The 22,005-nt window shown below is 45.9% G+C and overlaps 1 protein-coding gene across 1 annotated transcript; it reads left to right on the plus strand.

Moving 5' to 3' along the window:
- The first annotated feature begins 3,156 nt into the window (after window positions 1–3,156).
- BATF3 (basic leucine zipper ATF-like transcription factor 3) lies at window positions 3,157–19,810 on the plus strand. Its single transcript, XM_007953675.1, has 3 exons — window positions 3,157–3,234; window positions 6,182–6,286; window positions 19,625–19,810. Exons 1-3 carry the CDS (start codon window positions 3,157–3,159, stop codon window positions 19,808–19,810), a joined length of 369 nt encoding a protein of 122 aa, XP_007951866.1.
- The last annotated feature ends 2,195 nt before the right edge of the window (window positions 19,811–22,005 follow it).

The following is a 22,005-nucleotide window of genomic DNA, read 5'->3' on the forward strand; positions in this document are numbered from 1 at the left end:
CTGATTATTTTCCTACTTTACTTCATATCAATTCAGTCTTTTGTGTGTCACATTTGTCTGCAAGCTGTAGTATATTTTATTTAGTCATTCATCTATAATTGAACATTTGTTGTTTTAAATCTTTCACTCTTATAAATCTTATTATGAATATTTAGTGCATATAGTATTTTTCTCATTATTTTCAACTATCTTCCTAGGATGATTTTCTACATGTGTAAAAACTGAGTCAAAAGTGATGTTCTTTATGGTTCTTGACAGTCGTTCTAAAATTGCTTTTTAATAGATTTGCACCAATTTATAAGCATCCTAGTGAAATACGAGAGTAATAATTTCACTACACACTCACAAGCATTTGATATGATAATTTTTTGTTTTGCTAATTTAATATTTGAAAAGTTTCTTATTTTAATATGTATTTTTCCTATCTCTAGTTTCTTGGATTATTTCCTGTTAGGAAATGCTAGTTCATGTCACTTGTGCAATTTACCTTTGGGGTATGTCTCAATATTTTTATTTCTTTTTATGAGTTGTAGATATACAATAGGAGCTCTGGTGGTGTAGTCATTAAGGCATCTGGCTGCTAACCAAAAGATTGGTGGTTCGGACCCATCAGCTGCTCCATGAAAGAAAGATGAAGCAGTCTGCTTCTGTAAAGATTTTCAGCTTTGGAAAGCCAATGGTGTCACTATGAGTCAGAATTGACTGGATTGCAATGAGTTTGGAATTTCAGAAATATATATAATGATAGAGATTTTAACCTATTATTTTAATTGTGAATATTTCTCCTAAAATATTTGTTTTTAATTTCTGGTTCTTGTGTCATCTGAAACCATTTAACATTCTCACATGGTTTAGATCTTTGCATGCGACTCCTTCGGGTATTAGTTTTAGAAGATTTTCTCCCTGTGGTCTTATTCCCAAGGCTTTAACAAGAATTTAATTCTGCTTTATCTCCCTGACTTTATTTTCTGTATCTGACTATCCAATCCATTCATTTTGATGTATGATACGCCGATCAAATTGATCTGTTCTTTAATATGAAATAGTTAATCAAGACCCCTCCTTTAGAGGTATTTGAAGATATCCTTGAGCAACACTGGACAGTAGAGGCTATGCCTATATGAAGAGTTCTTGTGCTCTGGGCCAAGGCCCTAGGTCTCTGGGGAAAGACAGTGGCAAGTATAGCCCCAAAGGACTTAAACTGTGATATGGTTAAGCGAGAACAGAAAACGGACACTAACCAGAATTAAGCTGGGAGTGCACCTAAGTGCCTGGCTGTGTTTTACCTTTCCCTTTGAATTCACTTATAAACACTTCTGAGAAATGCACGCCCTTCTCAAAATTAATAACTACTTGCCCTAGAGGTTTTCCTATCTTGTTAGAGTCCTTTTAAGTTTCAAGAATGCCACTGTCAGCTGAACTACTGCTTCATTCATCCATAAATTGTGCACCTGTTGTGTGTAGAGTGCTGTGCAAGGCACAATGTGTGTACATATGTGGGATACAAAAGTAATAACCCACGAGCAACCATGAGTTATACTGAATGATGAAATGAAAGGGAGATGAGAAGAAAATCGAGGCAGCATAACCCAGTGTGGAGATGGCTCCGGCATGCCAGTCTGGATGGTGTGATATGTGGCAGGCACTGTGGCAATAAGGGGTAGCATCCACCTCTGTCGTCCTTTGGCCTTGCACCTCCACCCTGCGTTCTCTTAGAGCACCAGCACACACAGACATCTCACCTCGCTTTCTTGCACTTGACCAGGCAGCCAAACTCACCCAAGCAAGGTCTCAAAGATTTTGCAAGGGTCTTAAATCCTGGTGGAGAGCTAGGTGCATTAGCCTGGGAGTCAGTCTACCCTCCACCCTCTTCTGCCCCACTGAGCGTGAATGATGAAGCGGCCACAGCGGGAAGGCACTTCTGACCTCCTGGTCCGGGTTCCCACCCCAACCTCTAGGTTCGCGGTTATCTCTCTTTCTCCGTGCTCACAGCACCCAGACCACAAACCCGAAACCGCTCGTTTTTTCTTTGCTGGGACCTTGTACAATATTTTCTTGACTTCGCATCTTTCAACTAGCAGAAGGGCGGAGGGGAAAGCACCGCATACCTCGACCCCATTCCCAGTTTGGCACAAGCGTGATAACAACCACGCCTCTTGACCTGTAGGCAGGGCTCCGGTCACTTTGATCTTGAGAAAGAAAGAGGATCCGGTCCATTTAACCTTAGTAGGGTGGATCCAGATCCCCAAACCTGTCAATAGTGAACGTCCAAGGCAGTCGATGTCGCTGTTCTCTCCCGGACAACCTGGGAATTCACCCTTTGAGACGCCCCGCCTCGCTCCCTCCTACAGGCTCCGAGGACCTGGTGAAAACAAAGGGTGTTTTTCAGGGTGCGCTGTGAGACCTGGTGAAGCCGGCTGTCCCCTCCCCAACTTCTGCACCTCCCTGGCCGGGGAGCCGAAGACCGCGGAAGGAGTGAGAGTGGGAAGGGCAACACCTCTGACGCCAGGATGACTGATTGCTACGGAGAAAGTCCCCTAAGACTGTGACCCCGGAGGTGGGGGGGGGGGCTGGAAGATGGGGTAGATGCGCTGGAAGATGCTGTGATGAGACCTGGAAAAACCACCAAACCCAAACCTTCGGCCCAGAGTGGCCCAAGGACCCCAAAGACTGCGCTGCGCCTCCCTGGTCCCCCACCCCCACCTCAGCGTCATCTCTTGTGGGTGGGCTTCGCATTCCCTCCGGGGTTTCGGAGCCACCACGTGACTTCCACTAAGTGCCGGGCCCTAGGGGAAAGCTGAGACAGGGGTGGGATTTGGGACCCCGAGGTGCGGCGAGAGGGCGAGAGAGGAGGAAATGAGGCGGGGGTGGAAGAAGAAGGGGCGGGGCTGACTTGGGGACGGGAAGGACCGAGGGCCGACGGAGGCTTGGGGGTGGGGAGCCCCAGGACGGCGCACCGCTGCGGGCTGAGCAGGGACAGCAGGAAGCCCGCGGGGGCGGGGCGGAAGGGGCCGGGCAGCCGGCAGGTGCCGGGGCGCGAGGATGCCCGGTGTGGGAGAGTCCCCTTAGCAGCGCAGAGGACTGGGCGCGGCGGGCCGGCGGCCGCTCCTCCGCGAGGCTGCGCGCCGGGCGGGCCGGGCCGGAGGAGCGCCGGGCATGTCGCAAGGGCTCCTGGCTGCTGGCAGCGTCCTGCAGAGGAGCGTCGTGGCGCCCGGGAACCAGCCGCAGCCTCAGGTAGTAGGCTAGAGCAGCGCGGGAGTGGGGACGCGAGGAGGTGGGCGCTGAGGTGCGGGGCTGGAGGGCGGCAGGGCGGACCTGGAGCCCCGGCGTGCCCTTCTGCCCAGCCTTCCCTAGCGCACTCACAGGAGGAGAGAGGCTGGAGAGCGCCGACGCCTGGCTGGTTCCTTACGACCGCACTCCCAGCACGTGGGCTCCGCGCTGTCCAGAGCGCAGCGCCATCCTTGTGCGGCCGGCGGCTGCCATTGTACTGCTTGAGCGCTAGCCCCTTCCCGTCCGCTCCGAGTGAAAGTCTGGAAGTGGAGAAGAGAATTCGGCTCAAGGCGCGACTGGTGCCCAGCCACTCTCAGCACTCCATCTGGCGCCGCTGGCATGGAGAGCGCGAGATAGATCAGACTGGGATTGCGGGGTGGGGGCCCCCAGCGGTGGGCACAGGCTCCGCCCCCAACGCTGGTGGAAACCCCTCTCCCACGTCCAGTCAGTCCTCTTAGCTGCCCCACGCAATATTTACTACCGCACACTCGGGAAGCTGAAACAAGATTGAGCTCAGGGAGGGTCGTCCGCGAAATTTTGCATTCAGCAAAGGACCAGCACTGGGTCTTTTCATTCTCTATGGTCCCACGGAGCAAGGTGCCTAGCACATATGTCATCGGGCGACTCTAGAGAGTTGTAAAGACCTGAGTTTGGGACTCGACTTTGCCACACACGGGCTGACTAGCCTTGGGCAATTTGCTTAACTTCTCTGAGCCTCAGTTTCCCCATCTGTAAAATGAATATAATAACATCAACCCATCAGGATTTGTATGAGGATTAAATGAAATATGGTTAATACCTATATGAATATTTCAACACTTTGCTCACCTCTTTCTGTCTTGATTAAATGTTTGCTGGATTGTCAGGCATTACCAGATAAGTGGTTAAGTCAGGTATAGATTGTCAACTCCCAGAGGGAAAGTTGCTTTTTGTACAGTGACTAACCAAACCAAATCAAACTCACTGCCGTGGGGTCGGATCCGACTCATAGCGACCCCTCCTTGGGTTTCCAAGGGGGTATCACTACAGAAGTAGATTGCCCAACCTTCCTTCTAAGGAGTGGCTAGTGGGTTTGAACCGCCAGCCTTCTGTTTAGCAGTCAAATGCCTTAGGCACTACACCACCAGAGCTCCCTGTACAGCGACTAGTGCCCTAAATACGATGATGGTGAGTGAGGAGGCAAGATCTGGTGGCAAGCAGTATGGCAGATGCAATAAATAGCAGCAACCCCAACAGAGACAAGTAACTTATTCAGAGCATACTGTGTGCTGGAAGCTTTAAGACAAACATCTCATTGCATGGTAAGAAAAGAGCCTAAGCATTAGGCTGCTAGATTGAGATCATTTATCCTGATGCTTAGGACAGTGGCTAGCATGTAGTAGGTGCTCAGTTAGTATTTACTGGAAAAATGAATGAACCACACTTACAATAGATGATGAAATTGAAAATTGAGATAATTTAAGCCATTTATCCAAGGTCCGATTGATAGTAAGACACAAAACCAGGTTATGTGTTATGCTAAAATTAAAATTTTGTCCTCTACACCCCATTTTCCTACTCCTTTTCTTTCTCACATTTCTTTAGTGTCTAACTGTAATATCCTGGTTATTCTGTTTATCAAGTCTTCTTTGCCTCTAGAAGCTTTTATTTTTACACTTTGTCTCTTATTCCTTGAGTGTTGTCTCTAGGTCATACCTTTTTGTCCTGTACATTGTTTATCCTTCTCCTTGTACTGAAAATTTCTTTACCTGCAGCAACTTGAGAGGATGTAGGTCTTGCCTTCTTAGAATATAAGAGCAGATAAAATAATAATATTGTGTTTTTAATGTTTTTACTTTCTCAATATTAATAATTGAGTGGCTTCCCTGTGTTTGTGCTCCACTAACCTCTTAGTTTTAAAATTCCTTTAAGGGTGGGTCCCCGCCCCCCTTGGTATCTTCTCACAGGGTCTATACTATTCTACTTCTCCAGGTTTTCTCTAACTGCATGAAATGTTTTTGTCATGGTGGATGCATTCGTCTGTCTACCTGTTTCATGATAGCTCTTGTAGGATTTAGCTAACTGTGGCTAAATCTCATATATACTATAGATTATAAATTTGCTTCCTGATTCACTTTGACTTCTGAAACAAAATGGCAGCCAAACCTTGTTCAAATGAGCACACTATCCATTGGTAGAGTTATGTGGTTGTGATTAGTTATAAGTAATCATGATCTGCATACAGTATCCAAAGTATCGGTTTGTGTGGGGTATTCGGAAACCAGGCAGGCACACAGCAAGTTCCGGATGCCCTCTTGCTTTCCCAGTCTTGTATGAGCAGTGTTGACATCACAACTCTTTCAGCACATGCCCTGGAGAGGTGTATGAACATTGGTTTGGAGCCCAATAGACCTGAGTTCCACTTCCCATTCAGCTATTTAGTAGCTGTGATACCTGGAGCAACTTCCTTAAGCTCTCTGAGTTTCTTATTCCTCATCTTTCAAATAGTGGTCACACCACATATTTCGCAGGGTGGGGATTAGCAGCTGAGCACAGTGAATGCTCCTTAACAATGAGCTACTGCTATCCCAGGAGCCTTGCTGGGGCAATGGTTAAGAGCTCCGCTGCTGACTCAAAGTTTGGCAGTTGGAACCCACCCAGTGGCTCCATGGGAGAAAGAACTGGCCATCTACTTCCAGAAGGATTACAGCCTAGGAAACCCTATGGGGGCAATTCTGTGTCATTTGGGGGTCACTGTGAGTCTGAATTGACTGAACAACACCTAACATCATTGTTATCCCAGGAATGTATCACAACAACTGCTGCATACTGCAAATAAAATGATAAAGCTTGACAAGCAATGCTGAGTAAAGAGAGAAGGGTAAGGTGAAGGGGGTCTCAGCTTCACACTTGACCAAATGTTTTCCCCCAGAGTCCTGAAGATGATGACAGGAAGGTCCGAAGAAGAGAAAAAAACCGAGTTGCTGCTCAGAGAAGTCGCAAGAAGCAGACTCAGAAGGCTGACAAACTCCACGAGGTAAAACTGTGTTTGGGGTAGAGCCATATTGAAGCCGCTTGGAGGAGTGGCCCTTTTGCTTTGCACTAGTGGTACTGATGATGAGGTCCCAACTGTCACCACCAATTTAGCAACACACACAGCACAATTCCACTGGATCTATGGGGCTACACCAATGGTCCCTCAGCCCAGTGTTCCAATTCTTTGCTCACTGACATCTTCATTTCTCACTACACAGTGGTTCCTTCTCACACTCAAGTTTCTTTCATTAACAGAAGGAAACCATACAAAATCTTCTTTCAATCCTGATTCCCTTCTGAGCTCTTATTGTTGCTTGTCTTTCTGTCCCTCACTTCCCTACTTCTTAAAAAGATGATCTTACACCTACTGCTTCTATGTCCTCAGTCCCAGACACTGTTTTAAGATTTAATCTATTCTCCCAATATCATCTCCCAACCAGGCAGGACCTCTGTCCTGCACCTTAGACTTCACGTCTCCAGATGAGTCTGCTGTAGGCTCCTCAGAAGCAACTTATTCATAACAGAATGCTCTGGGATTCTGGGATTTAGTTCTGCCACCATACCCACCCCTACACAAACTTCTACCAAAGCTGCTCTCACTGAGGCCTCGAGTGTCCCATACACTGCCAGATCCTGGGGCCTCTTTTCTGATCTTATCATCATTGACCTGTCTCACTGGAACACTGGATACCATTGATCACCCCTCTTCTGGAAGCTTTCCCCTCTCTAGCTTTTTTTTTCTTGCCCCCATCCTGTTTTGTTTTGATCTTCAAACAATACAAAGAAGTGAAACGTCTGATGCCAAACCATGCAAATAATAATAAAGGAACAGAAATAATATAAACAACAAAAAGAAAATCACTTTAAAAAAAAAGTACTTCACATTTCACAGAAGTGCTTTGGCAGTATTGGCAATTAATCCTGGTAACTGCTTCCAACAGCAGGGAGGTGGATGAGACCCCTGCTCACCCTCAGCAAAAGTACAACCACATTTACTCCTGAGAGTTTATACTCCAAGTCACTACACACCACACTGCTCCACTCTGCAGACTTTTGTAAACTTGATCTTAAGATGTACCTGGATACTGTACTGAATCACAACAAAAAATACCCTAAAACCAAAGTGGCAGAAAAGTAAACAAACTCCAAAGTTTCCAGTAAGGCATCAGGAAATTGTTGTTGGTTGAGTCTTTCATTTTACCGACTTAAAGAAAACTTTTGCTTTGTATTTCTCGGCAAACCTAATTCATAAGCTTAACCAACACACTCAAGTCAAAGCTTTTAAAGACAATCCCCACCTTTTTCTTTTTGTGATAAATGTTTCATATAAAATATGAAATCAAGTGCTACTTTATAAAAAATGAGTGCTTTTAATAGTAAAAATACATATGTTTTTATTTTTCTTTTTAAAAAGACATAATAACAATACTTCAGAAGACCGGGTTTAGGCCCGTGCCTCACCCCCACCAGCTGTCCACCTGGCACAGATACATTAAGGCAAAGACTCTTGGAGAGGCAGGCACACCTTAGCTATGGGCTGGGGATGCCACATGAACACACTCTGCTCCCACAGGGCAGCAGAAAGGCTTCTCCCTCATGCTCACGGAGCCATCCTGCATCCCAAAGGAGACTCTCTCTGCCATGTTGATGAACAAGCCTGTGCCTACCATGCCTGGGATCATTTTGATAGCAGTATTCACTTCACTCCATTTGTGAACTTGGTCAAACTTCCAGTCCAGGATAAAATTCCCATTGTTGGTCACCACAGGACCTGCCTTATTGATGGCCATTTGTAGTTCAACCATACCTCCAAACTTCTGCGTCACAGCTCGGCTCACAGGGACGTAGGCCGTTGGGATGACCTCAGTGGGGATTCCCTTATGCCACTGATGCCCAAGGTTCTTTGAATCCTTCCTGAAATCAGCAATCACAATGAAGTGGCTGGCATAGCCAGCCACAATCTTTTTGTGGGTCAGGCAGCCTCCACCACTCTTGATGAGGTTGAGGTCAGCATCTACTTCATCAGCACCATCTATATGAGATCAGTCTCTGGGTGTTGCTCCAGGTCACTAAGGGTTAAACCATATTGCAAGATGAGCTGATGGTCCTGGAAGGAAGTGGGAATACAGATGAGGTTCAGATATTCTTGTTTCACTCTTTCAGCTATCCGCTGCACAGCATGGACAATTGTAGAACCACTTCCAATTCCTAGAAAGAAGTTTGCTTAACATTGCTCCTCACGTGGTTCTCCACAGTTGCATGGCCCACTAGTTTCTTGGCCTCTTTGGCCTTGGACATTGTAGAGGGGGCCAGGAAGACGAGGGTGGCACCACCACCACTAGCACCGGTGCTGTTGATGTGGCCTCAGGACCCAGACTGCATGCGCCCTGGTGGCTGCACGTGGGAGCCAGGGGTGGCCCAACTGTTGCCGCCTCCACCAGAGAGGGTGCTGAAGGGTCCCGTTTTTTTTTTTTTTTTTGAAAGCAGTTCATGTTTTATTAACTGAGCAGATTACAAAAATAGTCATGTTAGGCAGCTTGGTTCATCCTTCTAATAAGCCTATTGAGCTGGTCTTCCCTGTTGCCAGCATCTCCACCTTCTACAAAATGAGTGGTCTTTTTCTTCATTCCACCTCATGGAGAAGATAATTTGAAGGGCCACAGGAAGTTGTTTCCTTCTTTGAAGCATTTCTCAATGGTATAAATGGTATAAATCTCATGAATCAGATCCTCCATGCAGATGATGCCAAATCTCATGAATCAGATCCTCCATGCAGATGATGCCATATCTGTCAGGGCAATTCACTTGTCATTGATTTTGTCATAACCGTGCTTGTAGATCAATTTGTTCGCTGACTTCAGATTTGGATACCCCCATGCAACATATGGTTCCAGAATCCTCAGCATGTTAGTTGAAGCCTTATTGAGCTTAACAAAGGTGCCACTGAAGATCTGGAGAAGGCAAAAAAGCTGTAACACCTTTCGAACCTTTTGGCTCACACCATTGATACCTCTGGTCCTAATAACAAGTGACAGTTTGGGTTCTCCAGGTACATGGAAGTTGCCAGCTTTCCTTGCCATTCTAGCCATTTGAATCTCAGTTCTGCACATCTGCCTGTATTCCTTGTGATAGCTCATAGATACGCTTCCTCCTCATCTTTTGAAGCATCTTTTAGGCAAACTTCTTTCTCAGAAGCTCGATCTTTAGTTCTACGAAATTCCTTCACTTTTTCTTAAGAGTTTCTGGTACAGCAGGCACCATCTTTTTCTTGCCTTCATCACCCTCCATGCTTCCAACCACACACACACACACACACACACACAACTCTCTTCTTTAGCTTTTAAAAAGCCATTTTTTTCTAGTTCTCTTGCCCCTTTTATCACTTTGCCTCAATCTCTTTGTTAGCTTTTTCTTTTTTTTTTAAACCCCTGTTTTCTTAAATGTTGGTATTGACAGGGTTTTGGACTCTGCTCTCTTTTCTTATCACCATGGATGATTTAATAGAAGCTTTGTTTTCTAGTGGCACTGCTGTGTCACTGTTGCTGAGGTTTCACTGGCCAATTCTTTCAGAAGTAGATGGCTTCTTCCTTCTTCTGAGTCTGTCTTATTCTGGAACAAGTCCATCTTGGAACAAGCCGGAATGCTCTTTGGAAGCGAGAATGGCCAGACTTCATCTCACCTGCTTTGGTCATGTTGTCAGAAGGGACCGTTCCCTGGAGAAGGATATCATGCTTGGTAAAGTGGAGGGTCAACAAGAAAGGGGAAGATCCTCAAGGAGATGAATTGACACAGTGGCTGCAATGATGGGCTCAGGTATAGCAAGGATTGTGAGGCCGGCACAGGACTGGGCAGTGTTTCGTTCTATTGTACATAGGGTCTCTATAAGTCAGAGATGACTTGACAGCATCTACAACAACAACTGGTGGCACAGTGGTTAAAGCATTGGGCTGCTTACCAAAACATCAGTGGTTCAAACCCACCAGTCACTCCATGGGAGTAAGATGAGGCAATCTGTTTCCGTAAAGATTTACAGCTTCAGAAACCTCAGAACTCAGGCAGTTCTGCTCTGTCCTATAGGGTTGCTATGAGTTGGACTTGACTTGATGGCAGTGGATTTTTGAGGTGGAAGATTTAATCTGTTTTTCCAACACGAGCTCCCAACACTGGTAACTCTCAGATACACATCTTCAGAGGAAGACTCCCTGTCCTGAATCCTAGACTCCTTATTCCCAGTGTCTGCTTAGATGTCCCCAGATGGTTTTGCATCAGGCTCCTTGCATGCAACCTATTTATAACATAATGTCTGTTTGCCCTGAAACATCCTCTTCTCACTGTCTTAAGATTGTATTTAATGGTGCTAACCATCTTTCTTGTCACCCAAGTCAGGAGCCTGAGATTTATCCTAAGCTGTAAACATTTTTCTCAACTCCTACGCACAATCCCACAGCCAGGACATGGGGGCTGTTTCATTCAGAAACTGGCCTAGAAGACATCCAAGGATCTATCCAAAGATTTGCTGACAATTCTGCCTTCTTGTCCTTATACTTGATCAATGTGAATAATTAAGAATTTTAGTTTAGCTCTCTCCTGTCATGCTTCCTTGCCTTGATTGTCTCAGCAAGGCCAGCTTGGGATGAGGTGAGGGGATGAGGGCCTAGCAATGTAGGAGACTCTGAGGTGTTATGGGAAAAAAAAAAACTATCTCCAACAACCTTTCCCTTAACAATGAACAGAGAATAGATTTAGTAGGCATATACTTCATAGAGGGTGACCTACTGATACAAATTCACAGTACTGGCACAAATTATAAATATCAGATTTTTTCCTGGGAGCAGGAAGGCTGGGCCCTTGAAAGAGAAAATGATTGTATGACAGTTGTTGTTTCATAGTTATACCACATAAAATCTACCCTGACTGTGGCACAGGAATTCCCAAGGTATGGTTGGAAGGGTTTCTCCTGGCTAGCATCAGGGGAAGGTCCTTCCCATCCCTTGTTAGTTCTGTGAAATTTCCACACAAAAATTGTGCTGTCCTTTCTCCCTTTCCCCTTGCTCCTAAAGCAATAGTAGTTCTAGCATCATGTTACCAAATAAGCCCCAGGAAGGGCTTGCAGCTCACTGTTAGGCCGTGGCCCTGTATTCAGACTAGCAGCTGGACAGCCAGGGCCCTTTCCCTCAAGAAGCTTCTAGACCAAGCCAGGTGCACTAAAAAAATAAATAATAATTATAATAAAAATCAAAGGACACTCAGCAGTAAATCCCAAGTGATTTTATGTACAGTGGACATAAGATCTTTCATGGAGCAAGCTTGAGTGGATCCGTTACACATGTATTTATTAAGCTCAACTGTGGGTAAGAGTACTTGGGTGCTGCAAACTGTTAATGTTTACTGCACTGGCTGATTACTGAAAGGTTGGAGACTTGAGTCTACCTAGAGGCACCTTGAAAGAAAGGCCTGGTGATCTTCTTCTGAAAAATCAGCCATTGAAAGCCCTGTGGAGCACAGTTCTACTTACACACGGTGTCACTATAACTAGGAATCGACTGGATGGTAACTGGTTACTGGTAAACTGTGGCTAAGGCATTGCCATTAGGTCACAAAGAGAGAAATTAGATCTCATTCTTGTCCTTAGGAAGTATAGGATTTCCTAAGGAAAGCATATTGTTTTCCTACAACTGCTATAACAAATTTGGTGGCTTAAGACAATATAAGTTTATTATTTTACAGTTTTGGAGAGCAGGAATCTGAAATGGATCTTGCTGAGCTAAAATCAAGTATTGACAAGGCTGCATTTCTTCTGGGAAAAATTCATTTGCTTCACTTTTGCAGCTTCTAGAAGCTTCCATGCTACTTTGCTAGGGACCACTTCCTCCATCTTCAGAGCCAGCAATGGCTTGTTGAGTCTTTCTCATGCTGCATCACTCTGACACTTCTTCAGTCATCACATCTCTTCTCTGACTCTCCTGCTGCTCTTTTTCACTTAGAAGAACCCTTGTGATTACATTGGGCCCACCTGGATAATTCAGGCTACTCTCCCTATCTCAAGATCTTTAACTTAATCACATCTGCGAAATCCCTTTTGCCATGTATGGTAGCATGTTTACAGGTACCAGAGATTATGATATGAACACCTGAGGGGTGCCATTATTCTGCCTGCCACCGAAGATAACATAGTCATATAACTTTACTACAGTGCCAGAAAAGATGCTCAAATGACTGCTCATTTTCTGTCATTGTTGGGTTTGATAGCCAAGTGAACCAGGTGCCATGGAAACCAGAGGTGGTGCTATATTTGCTCTTGCCTGAGCCCTCTTAGAACCATGGAATGGAGGGCCCATCCTTAGGATCCATAGTCTGTTCTCTTGCCCATGGACTGGGCCATGTGACAAGTTGTGCCAGCTGCCCTATCCAGAAATGAGCTTATTGATCTAAAATCTGACCCCTCCATGGAAGGAGCCGGAAGAATGGATCAGGATTATGCACGACTGGCAAATCACTTGAGCAAGACCAGTTTTGTTGAAAAACAATGCTGATGAGGCCAGGACTCATCTGTAGATGAGTCTCAAAGCTGTAGCCCACCCCTTTACCATCACTAGCTACTCACAAGTTCTCTTGGTCAAAGAGGGTATGAGGGAATGGATGGCTAGTGCAGGAAACTAGAAATCCATCCCAAACTTTGTGTAGAACAAGCAAGACATCCTCTCTGGAGAGCAAGACACTACATGAATAATCCCTTTTTCTCCTGCTCCCAGCCTCATTCCAGGTTGGACATCACAGTTATGGATACCTGTGTACTGCATGGCCAGCTGTTTGAATGATGTTTTGTTTTTAATTTTGAAAAAAATGTACATGTTGAGGGTGGGGTTTCTGGTTAAAAAATGTGAAGCATAATTTTATAGTATCTCAGTGAGCTGAGGACAGAGCACCTATAATATTGCTGTAGGTCACAGCAGAAAGCCACTCATGCTGCTTAGGGCTCCTGGGCCACATCTACCAGTTGCCATGGAGTAGATTCTAATTCATGGTGATGCCATGTGTATCAGGGTAGAACTGTGCTCCATACGGTTTTCATTGTCTGACTTTTCAGAAGCAGATTGCTAGGTCTTTCTTCTGAGGTGCCTCTGGGTGGACTTGAACCTGCAACCTTTTGGTTAGCAGTCAAGTGCATTAATTGCACCACCCAAGGACTCAGGCTAGGATGGGGAAATGAGAGCTGGACACAGTGCATGGTAACCTTGTCAAGCCTGGGGTAAAGCCAGCTCATTGGGAAGCACCAAGGGGCCCAAGAAACAGGCACCTGATAGCCATAATTGTCCTGGAGATATGAAACCATTAGAAGGACTTTACTCATTTGTTCTTCAGCTCAGTGCTCTGGGGGTAATTCAAGTTCTTTGCTTGCTGTTCTTGAATACTATAAAGGGGAATTTTATTTATTTTTTTGTTTTAAGAGTTTGTTTTACATTCAATGTTACGTGTACATTTAGTTTCATTCCCCATTTACCATGTCCAACCCTAACCCAGTCTCCTCCCCTCCCTACCCTGTAACCCTTCCCCTGTGCCCCTCATATTTATGTACTCCTGTTTGTCCTGCATTTCCTCAATTTGAATGTTGGTGCTCTGGTGTCCCGTGGTCTATTGCTCTAAGGGATGTATTACCATAGACTATGTGGGTGCATCATCCTGGGTTGAGCGGTCTGCGTGTACATCTTGTTAACTTTTGGGCAGAAAGCCAGCCCCTGGGGGTGCATTTTATTCCAGGTGCAGAATCTATTCTAGGGCCATAGTATTGAGGGTCTCACCAGATTTCATCTGACCAGTAATTCTGGTCATTATTGAGTTTTTGGACTTTGTTTCACATTTTCCCTCCCACTCTATCCAATTTGATCCTTTCTGGAGTGGCTGGCATTGGTAACTGGGCACCATCTAGTTCTTCTGGTCTCGAGGGTTATCATGTCGGAAACCCAAGGAGGGGTCACTATGAGTCAGGTCCAACTCGACAGCACATAACAACAACAACAACATGGCTGATTGCTTCCAAATGCCCCGTTTTCTTGGGGGGGCGGTTTCTTCTTCACTTCCGATGCTAGGAGACTATTAGCTGCATCTTAGATGGCCACTTGAAAGCTTTTAAGACCCCAGTTACTACTCACCAATGTAGGATGCGGAGCAAGGCTTTTATGTATTTTGTTGTGCCAATTAAGTCTGGTGTCCCCCAGTACTATGGTCCTGAGATGGTAGAGCTATTGGATCTCTCTCCCATAGTGTCTTGTTGTCTGTGAGGGATTACTCTGTGTCTGTCTTCTATTGTTTCTGTAAGGACTGCAGGTATTTTGTATCACTGGTGTCTGTGCAAAATTAGCCTCAGCCGAGTCTATCCTTGGTCTAGAGTATACTTCTATTCACTGACACACATGGTCTGATCATCTCAGGCGTGTGCTATATGTTTATCTGTAGCCTGGTGTTTGGTGTTAATGGCAATGCAGTATTGTGGACACATTGATTGGTATTAGCATCTGTTGTCTATCTCTTATGTGCACAATTTGGTGTCCTCCCATTTCCTCATGTTATCATGGTGGTCACAGATTGAAGGGGAATATTTTGAGCAAGACTTAAAAGTTTCCACTTTTGTCTTTCCTCACTTCCACACCCACCTTACTTCCCACTCCAATTGGTCTTGTGCCTCTCTCGCCTCAAACACCAGAAAACCCTCCTCCATCTCCAGCTCTTAGGAGTCTCTTGGTACTTTCCTTCCTTCTCAGTTCTCCATCACCAAAGCCCAAAGAATGTCCCTCAAAGTGGGACCTCCTCAGAGGGCAGGGCAAGAGAAGAAAGGGGCTGGGGTTGCTTTTCAGTTTAAATCTTCCCTTCAGAGTATGATTGCTGGAAGTTGGATTAGAGTGATGAGAAGCAGTTTCTAACATGTGTCTGTGCTCCTCAGTGTTCACTGTGGGTTTTCAAATCATCCCTTCCATGTGCTTATATCTTTCATGGGGATTTCAGCCTCTATTCATCTCTGAACACTAGGCACATGCCCGAGTCCACATTCACATATGGGAACCAAATCAGCAGCCATGGTTTCTGAGACGAGCTGAAAGGTGGCTCAGAAGTGGGTCAGACTGGTTCGAGCCAGGCACCCAAAGGTGTAAGACTGAGAAAGAATTTTGAGTCAGAAAAGGAAGGCAGTGATGCCATCCTAAAGAGCCCCAAATGTCTCAAACTGACAAAGGGCTTGGGCAATATGGTTGTGGTATGTGTTGCCATGGTTCTTTCAGATATTGCATGTTCTAAGAGAATGCATCGTGTCAGTACCCACTTGATTTAGAAACTGATTATGACACTTATTTGTACAGCTCTTGTGGTGACACAATTATCTTGCTGGGAAGTGTATCAGCTCAAGGCTTGGGAATGGACTTCTTGTAAAATCCTGGGCTTTTACAGCCCCTTGCTGCTGGTAACCACCATGGGGAAATTTGGGTTCTAGCACTCTCAAGGGAAAGCAGAATTGCTGTTGCTGCATGAGAGTTGCAGTTGGCCTTAAAATCAGGGCTCTGGTCCCAAGCCTGTGTGACCTTGGGAAGTCACTGTATCCCTCAGAATTTCAGTTTCCCTGCTTGTGAGGTCTGTGGGTGGCTCTGTGTTCTCATACTCCCTCTTTTTTTCCCACACTCTAATGATCATCTCTGGCCCCTAGTACCCACATTAGCATCTTTGCTGGGCCCTGATTCTTTCCTCTGCTTCAGGGGCACCCTGGAACCCAAATACTTCCAGATAGTTCCTTGTTCCCCTGACAACTTCTCTCAGATGCCCAGATCAAGATTCCTCAGCAGTGACACTACTGACATTTAGGGCTGGATAGTTTCTTTGTTATGTGTGGGGCTGTCCTGTACATTGTAGGATATTTAGTAGTATCACTGGCCTCTACCCACTAGATACAGTAGTACCCTCGCCCCAAGTTGTGCCAACCAAAAATGTCTCCAGACATTGCCACATGTATCCTGGAGGGGCCAGAATCCACCTGCTTGAGAACTTCTGCCCTAGACAGAGCTGGGCTTTGCAGTGATTTCACCACCTTTATGTTTCAGATCTCTGCTTAGACCTTGTTTCCTGGCAGCACAGTAACCTCAACCCACCCTTGTGGCAAATGATTTGAAACTCAGCAGAATTTGAGCTAAACTGATCATTTCTTTGAATATAACAAAGGGTCTAATGTTCTCTGCTTATTTTTTCATTTGTATTAAGTTCAAGTAATTTCTTCTTTATATGAAAGGGGGTTTATTATTTCTCGTTTGTTCCCACTTGGTGTTCTCTGGCCTGCTCTTCCTCTCCTCCCAGATTGCTTTTCTATTTTTGTAGAAAGAAGATTTGACTTCTTCTCTCCTGCTTATTCCTCAGCTTGTTAAAAGCCCTTCGACAGATTTATGAGTAAAAATTAAATCCCAGAAGAGAAAGTCCCTGAGGAGAAGGCACATGTGGGACCTGCCCTGTGGCCTTGGGGCAAGCAACTCTGAAGCCTTTTGAGCTGGGGTTTGAGGGAAGTGATGGCACCTCAAGAAGGTGCTAGGCAGCAGAGCTGTTCATGGCTTCCCAAGAGAAAGCTCGGGTGCTCAGAGCATCTCACCACAGAACTCAGGAAATATGGAAAGGCAGCTTGGAATATTTTGCCAAAAGAAGAGAGCTCCCGTTCTTTGGGTTTCATGATATTGTAGAAATTTACTTTTGGAAATTCAGAGGCTTTCCAGGTTTACACCCACTTCTCTGAGAGGTACCCTTACTTCTTGTTCATTGGTGTCAAGTTGATTCCGATTCAGGGGGGCCCCATATGTGCAGAGTAGAACTGTGCTTCACAGCATTTTCAAGGTCATGACCTTTTGGAAACAGATAACCAAGGCTTACTTCCAAGGCATCTCTGGTTGGGTTCAAATCACCAAATTTTCAGCTAGTAGTTGAGTGCTTAACGATTTGCACCACTCAAGACATCTTGTTTCCTGTTCTTTGGAATCTAATTAAACTTTTAGCCATAGAACCATTCAAATTTACTCTCCATTTGACTTCATGGTGAAAGCATTTTCCAGTTGCAGGGTAAAGCGTTTGTGTGTGCATGCGCACATGTGCATATGTGTGCATATCTGTGTGTATGTGCATATATATATGTATAAGTGTACATATGTTTGTGTGCATGCATGCCTGTGTATGCATAAATGTGTGTCTGTGCATATGTCTATGAGTGTGTGTACACAGAGCTGCAGCCTCTCCCACCCCTCCTGACCCTCCTCTTGCCCATGATGGGTTTGTAAGCAGCATTCAGCCTCCAGGACCAGAGCTTGTTAGAGGCCAGAGTAGAGCATGGGAGATTGGGGTAGTAGGCATGGAGGAGGACCGAGGGCAGAACAGGGCCATTGTACCAGGGAGGATGGCCACAGTATGACCTAGGACAGCCTTGGGGAAAAACTGTGAGGCCTACTGCCTTGGACAGGATTCCACCTTACGCTGGGAGACTGCCTTGGATGGGCAGGTAACAGAGGAATAGCTCAGATGGCCTTTGCATACAGCCCTTCTGAACCCCTGGGTTTGGCAAGGGAGAAAGATACCCAGAGAGGGTGGGAGAGAAGAACGAGGGTAAGAGGAGACAGAGGATGAGGGCTGAGGAGTCACTGAGCATGTAGGTGCTGGCCTACATGTGGAAGTGCAACAAATGAGTGCTGGAGCAAAGCCAAGGCAAAAAGTGTTTTTAATTTTTTATTTAGTAATGCAATCAACAAACATTTAGTATGCTCCAGGAGCTCTGGTGGCGTAGTGCCTAAGGCATTTGACTGCTAACCAGAGGGTTGGTGGTTCAAATCCACGAGCCACTCCATAGAAGGAAGACTGGGCAATCTACTTCCATAAAGATTTACCGCCTTGGAAACCCAAAGGGGGTCACTATGAGTCAGAATTGACTCAATGGCAGTAGGTTTGGTTTGGTTTTGGTTAAGTGCTGAGGGTATATCAGTGAACCCAACAAAGACCTTCAGAAACCAGATCAGCAGTTAGGGGAGGATTGACGGCAAAGGGTCTTAAAGAAACTTTTCAAGGTGAAGGAAATGTTCTGTATTTTGATCAACATAAAACCAAACCAAACTTAGTACTGTCCAGTCAGATCCTACTCATAGTGGCCCCTACTTGGGTTTCCGAGGCAGTATCACTACAGAAGTAGATTGCCCAACCTTCCTTCCTCTGAGTGGCTGGTGGGTTTGAACCGCCAGCCTTCTGGTTAGCAGTTGAATGCCTTAGGCATTATGCCACTGTTGTGTTGTTGTTATGTGCCGTCAAGTCTGACCCGACTCATAGCGACCCCTTCTTGGCAGTATCACTACGGAAGTAGATTGCCCATCTTCCTTCCGAGGAGTGGCTGGTGGGTTTGAACCATCAGCCTTCTGGTTAGCAGTCAAGTGCCTTAGCCACTATGCTACCAGAGCTCCCTTAATCAACATAGGTGTATTCATTTGATGAAACTCATTGAATCATATACTTAAAAGGGGCACGTTTTATTTTATGTAAATTATATCTCAGTAATGAGTCCCTAAGGACGCCGGTGGTAGTTGGGTAAATGTTCAGCTGCTAACCAAAAGGTCAGCAGTTCGAACCCACCTGCCATCCTGTGGGAGAAAGATATGGCAGTCAGCTTGTGTAAAGATTTACCTCATTGGAAGCCATATAGGGCATTTCTGCTCAAGGATTGTGACGATGGCATAGACAGGGCAGTGTTTTGTTTTGTTGTACATGGGGTCGCTATGAGTCAGAATCGACTCAACAGCACCTAACAACGACACTCTGTCCTATAGAGTTGCTATGAGTCAGAATTGACTTGATAGCAGTAAACTTGGTTTAAGAAGTTCCTGGGTGGTTCACATGGTTAAGCACTCAAGTACCAAAAAGTTGATGGCTTGAACCCACTCAGAGATGCTGCAGAAGAAAGGACTGGTGATCTGCTTCCAGCATGTCACAGTCATGAAATCTCTGGGGAGAACAGTTCTACTCAAACACATATGGGTTGGCATGGGTCAGAATCAATTCAATGGCAACTAGTTTTTTTTTTCTTTTTTTTTTTTTTTTAGTTTATTCCTCAGTAAAGTTGATCTAAAAAACAAAGCCCCTCGTCTTATAAACCTTTCATTCTAATGGGAAGAGAGAGATGTTAAGCAAATAAATAGATGTTAAGCAAATAAATAGGAGGGATAAAGGAGAGGGGTTGATAACGATGAAGTTTTGAGGAAAGGAGCCAGGGGTTAGAGCTGCTGGGAGCACAGAGGAAGGGAATCTGATTTCACCAATAGTTTTGTTTACTCTCTGTCTTCCCCAGGAGTATGAGTGCCTGGAGCAAGAGAACACAGTGCTGCGGAGAGAGATCGCGAAGCTGACAGAGGAGCTGAAGCACCTGAGTGAGGAGCTGAAGGAGCACGAGAAGATGTGCCCGCTGCTGCTCTGCCCCATGAACTTTGTGTCCATGCCTCGGCCAGACCCTGTAGCCAGCTGCCTGCCCCGGTGAAGCCCAAGGGCCTCCTTCTCTGTGGAGTGAGGAGCCTCGATCTTCCTCATACCAGGAATGAGAGGTCTCCCTCCACATCTATGCATAGGAGGACCTGTGGCCCAGTCTCCTCCTAGGAGCTCAGGAGCCCTGTCTTCTGCAGACCGAGTTCAGCATGAAGCCCCTCAGGCGCGTGACTCTTGAAGCCCTGGAGCAGATACAGGCAAAGTTGGTTCACTTCTTCAGGAATCACTTCTCATCCACTTTGGCAGCTAGTAGGTTCCGCAGTTATGCAGAATCATTTCCTCCAGAATTTGGATAATAAAGATTGTTGTTACAGTCTCTCTTTTCTCCAAGTTCTTGGAATTTAGAGACACAAAACACTTTCTGTTCTTGAAAGAAGTTTCTTTCAGGTCTCCTCAGGTTTTTTTTTTTTTTTTTTTCATGGATCTTGCTTTCCTATCCTGTTCATCTCCCCAGTAGCCACATCTATGGGGATACCCATAGTGGATTGGGGAGGCATCCTTGGGGGCAGAAGAGCAAAGGACAATGGGACTTGCCTGCCACCCCTGTGCTTTCAGAAATGAGACCCAGCTGGGTCATGAGAGGGCATAGTGAGGATGACTGGTGCTTGTCTTAGGCTTTGTGTTGCCCTCAATCTGGTCAACTCACACCCACGCAGGTTTCTACCCTGGGCTGGTTTTCTGCTCTGTGTACTCTCAGGTCACCTCCTCACCCTAGCAGAAGATACAGGATCAGACAACAAATTTATTTCTGTATCAGTCTGAGTCAGAGTTGAATGGGGGGAAACCAGTTCCCTTATTTAAATCAACAAATGTTTGGGTAGATGAGGAGAGGGGCAATTTCCTTTCCGAAGAAGTTCCTTCTAGCTCTGTTCTTTCAGGAAAAAGTGAACAAAGCCAATTAGAGTTGACCCCAGAGAGGAAAGCAAATTTAGAAAAGACTCCCCCTACCCCTTTAGGGCTCTTCTTCCATGGAACAAGATGGGGGTTGTGGAGGGTGGAACCATCCCATCATAAAAGGAACAGGAAATGAGAACAGAAAGGAAAGTTTTTGATTGCCAATGTAGATGATTTGAAAAGGGGAAAAAAGAAAAGGAAAGGAGGATGGATTTACTGACTTCATACAAGTAATTTCCACTACTGCCCATGAGACCTCCTTCTGTCGAGAAGGCTCCCTCTCCTATTGGAAGTCTGTCTGGTTTCCTCTAACTCACACAGGTTGAAGCCTGCAGAATTCCACTAGTCAGAGGCATACCAAAAAGCTGATGCCTACTGGAAATACCACACCAAAGCTTTCTGAATGCAGCACTTAAAGGAGAATGATGCCCTCTTCTAGTGAAAGAGACCTTAATCATGCAGTCTGACCCATTCACTTTGCACATGAGGTGGCTGAGGTACAGAGAGAAGGGACTTACTTGCTCAAGGAGAGTAGCACTATCAGCATGAGACCCCAGCTCTCCACTGTTGAGGGTCATGCTGAAACCAGGCAACAAGGAGGTGAATTGGGGCAGGGTCCTGTTCAACTACTGTCCAACAGTGGCAAGTCCTGCCAGCTCCTCACAAGTCTGGCCAGGACTACCCAGCACAGGTGAGCAGCAGGTCTGTGAAGAGTGGACTTGGAGCCAGGGCCCAGGAGGTTATGTGGCTGTGAGTGTGAACATGTGGGTGTGTATGCCTTGCACATGCAGGCATTTTGTTCCTGCTGTCTTCGACCCTACCTGACTTCTTGTCCCAGTAGGAGCACTTCATACTCTTGCTAAGTCATCATCTGATCCTGCCGTGCCTCCGTGCTTTCCTGACTCTCTGGCCCCTCTAGCTGACCTGACTTGTGAAATCTGTCTCCTGCCCTGCTCTGGCCCAGGAGTTTCTGCTGGTTCTGCTGGCTGCTCCCCAACTCCACTTGCTGACCCAGCATGTCCATCCCTGCTGGCCCTGTTGCCTGATTTTCCTAAAGTCCTGTCCAGCCTGACTCCACATAGTCATTTAAGAAATAGATGCCTTCCATTTCATGGCTCTGTGCCCTCAAGGCCTTAGAGACCCCCACTGGTTCCTCTGCTCAATAGGGAAGACTAGGCAGGGGAGAATCCATGGAGTATGGGGTTAGGGCCAGATCCGGAAGTGACCAGTACCAGTACCAGTTGCTGTCAAGTCGACTCTGACTCTGGGTGACCTCATGTGTGTCAGAGAGAACAG

The sequence above is a fragment of the Orycteropus afer genome, unplaced genomic scaffold, assembly GCF_000298275.1.
Source record: "Orycteropus afer afer isolate SDZICR_OR568_19922 unplaced genomic scaffold, OryAfe1.0 scaffold00013, whole genome shotgun sequence".
Classification (NCBI taxonomy): domain Eukaryota; kingdom Metazoa; phylum Chordata; class Mammalia; order Tubulidentata; family Orycteropodidae; genus Orycteropus; species Orycteropus afer.

Coding starts and splice junctions, on each gene's coding strand:
- BATF3 (XM_007953675.1), top strand. CDS start 3,157: ATGTCGCAAGGGCTCCTGGCTGCTGGCAGCGTCCTGCAGAGGAGCGTC. Junction 3,235..6,181: donor GGAACCAGCCGCAGCCTCAG/GTAGTAGGCTAG, acceptor GTTTTCCCCCAG/AGTCCTGAAGATGATGACAG. Junction 6,287..19,624: donor AGGCTGACAAACTCCACGAG/GTAAAACTGTGT, acceptor TGTCTTCCCCAG/GAGTATGAGTGCCTGGAGCA.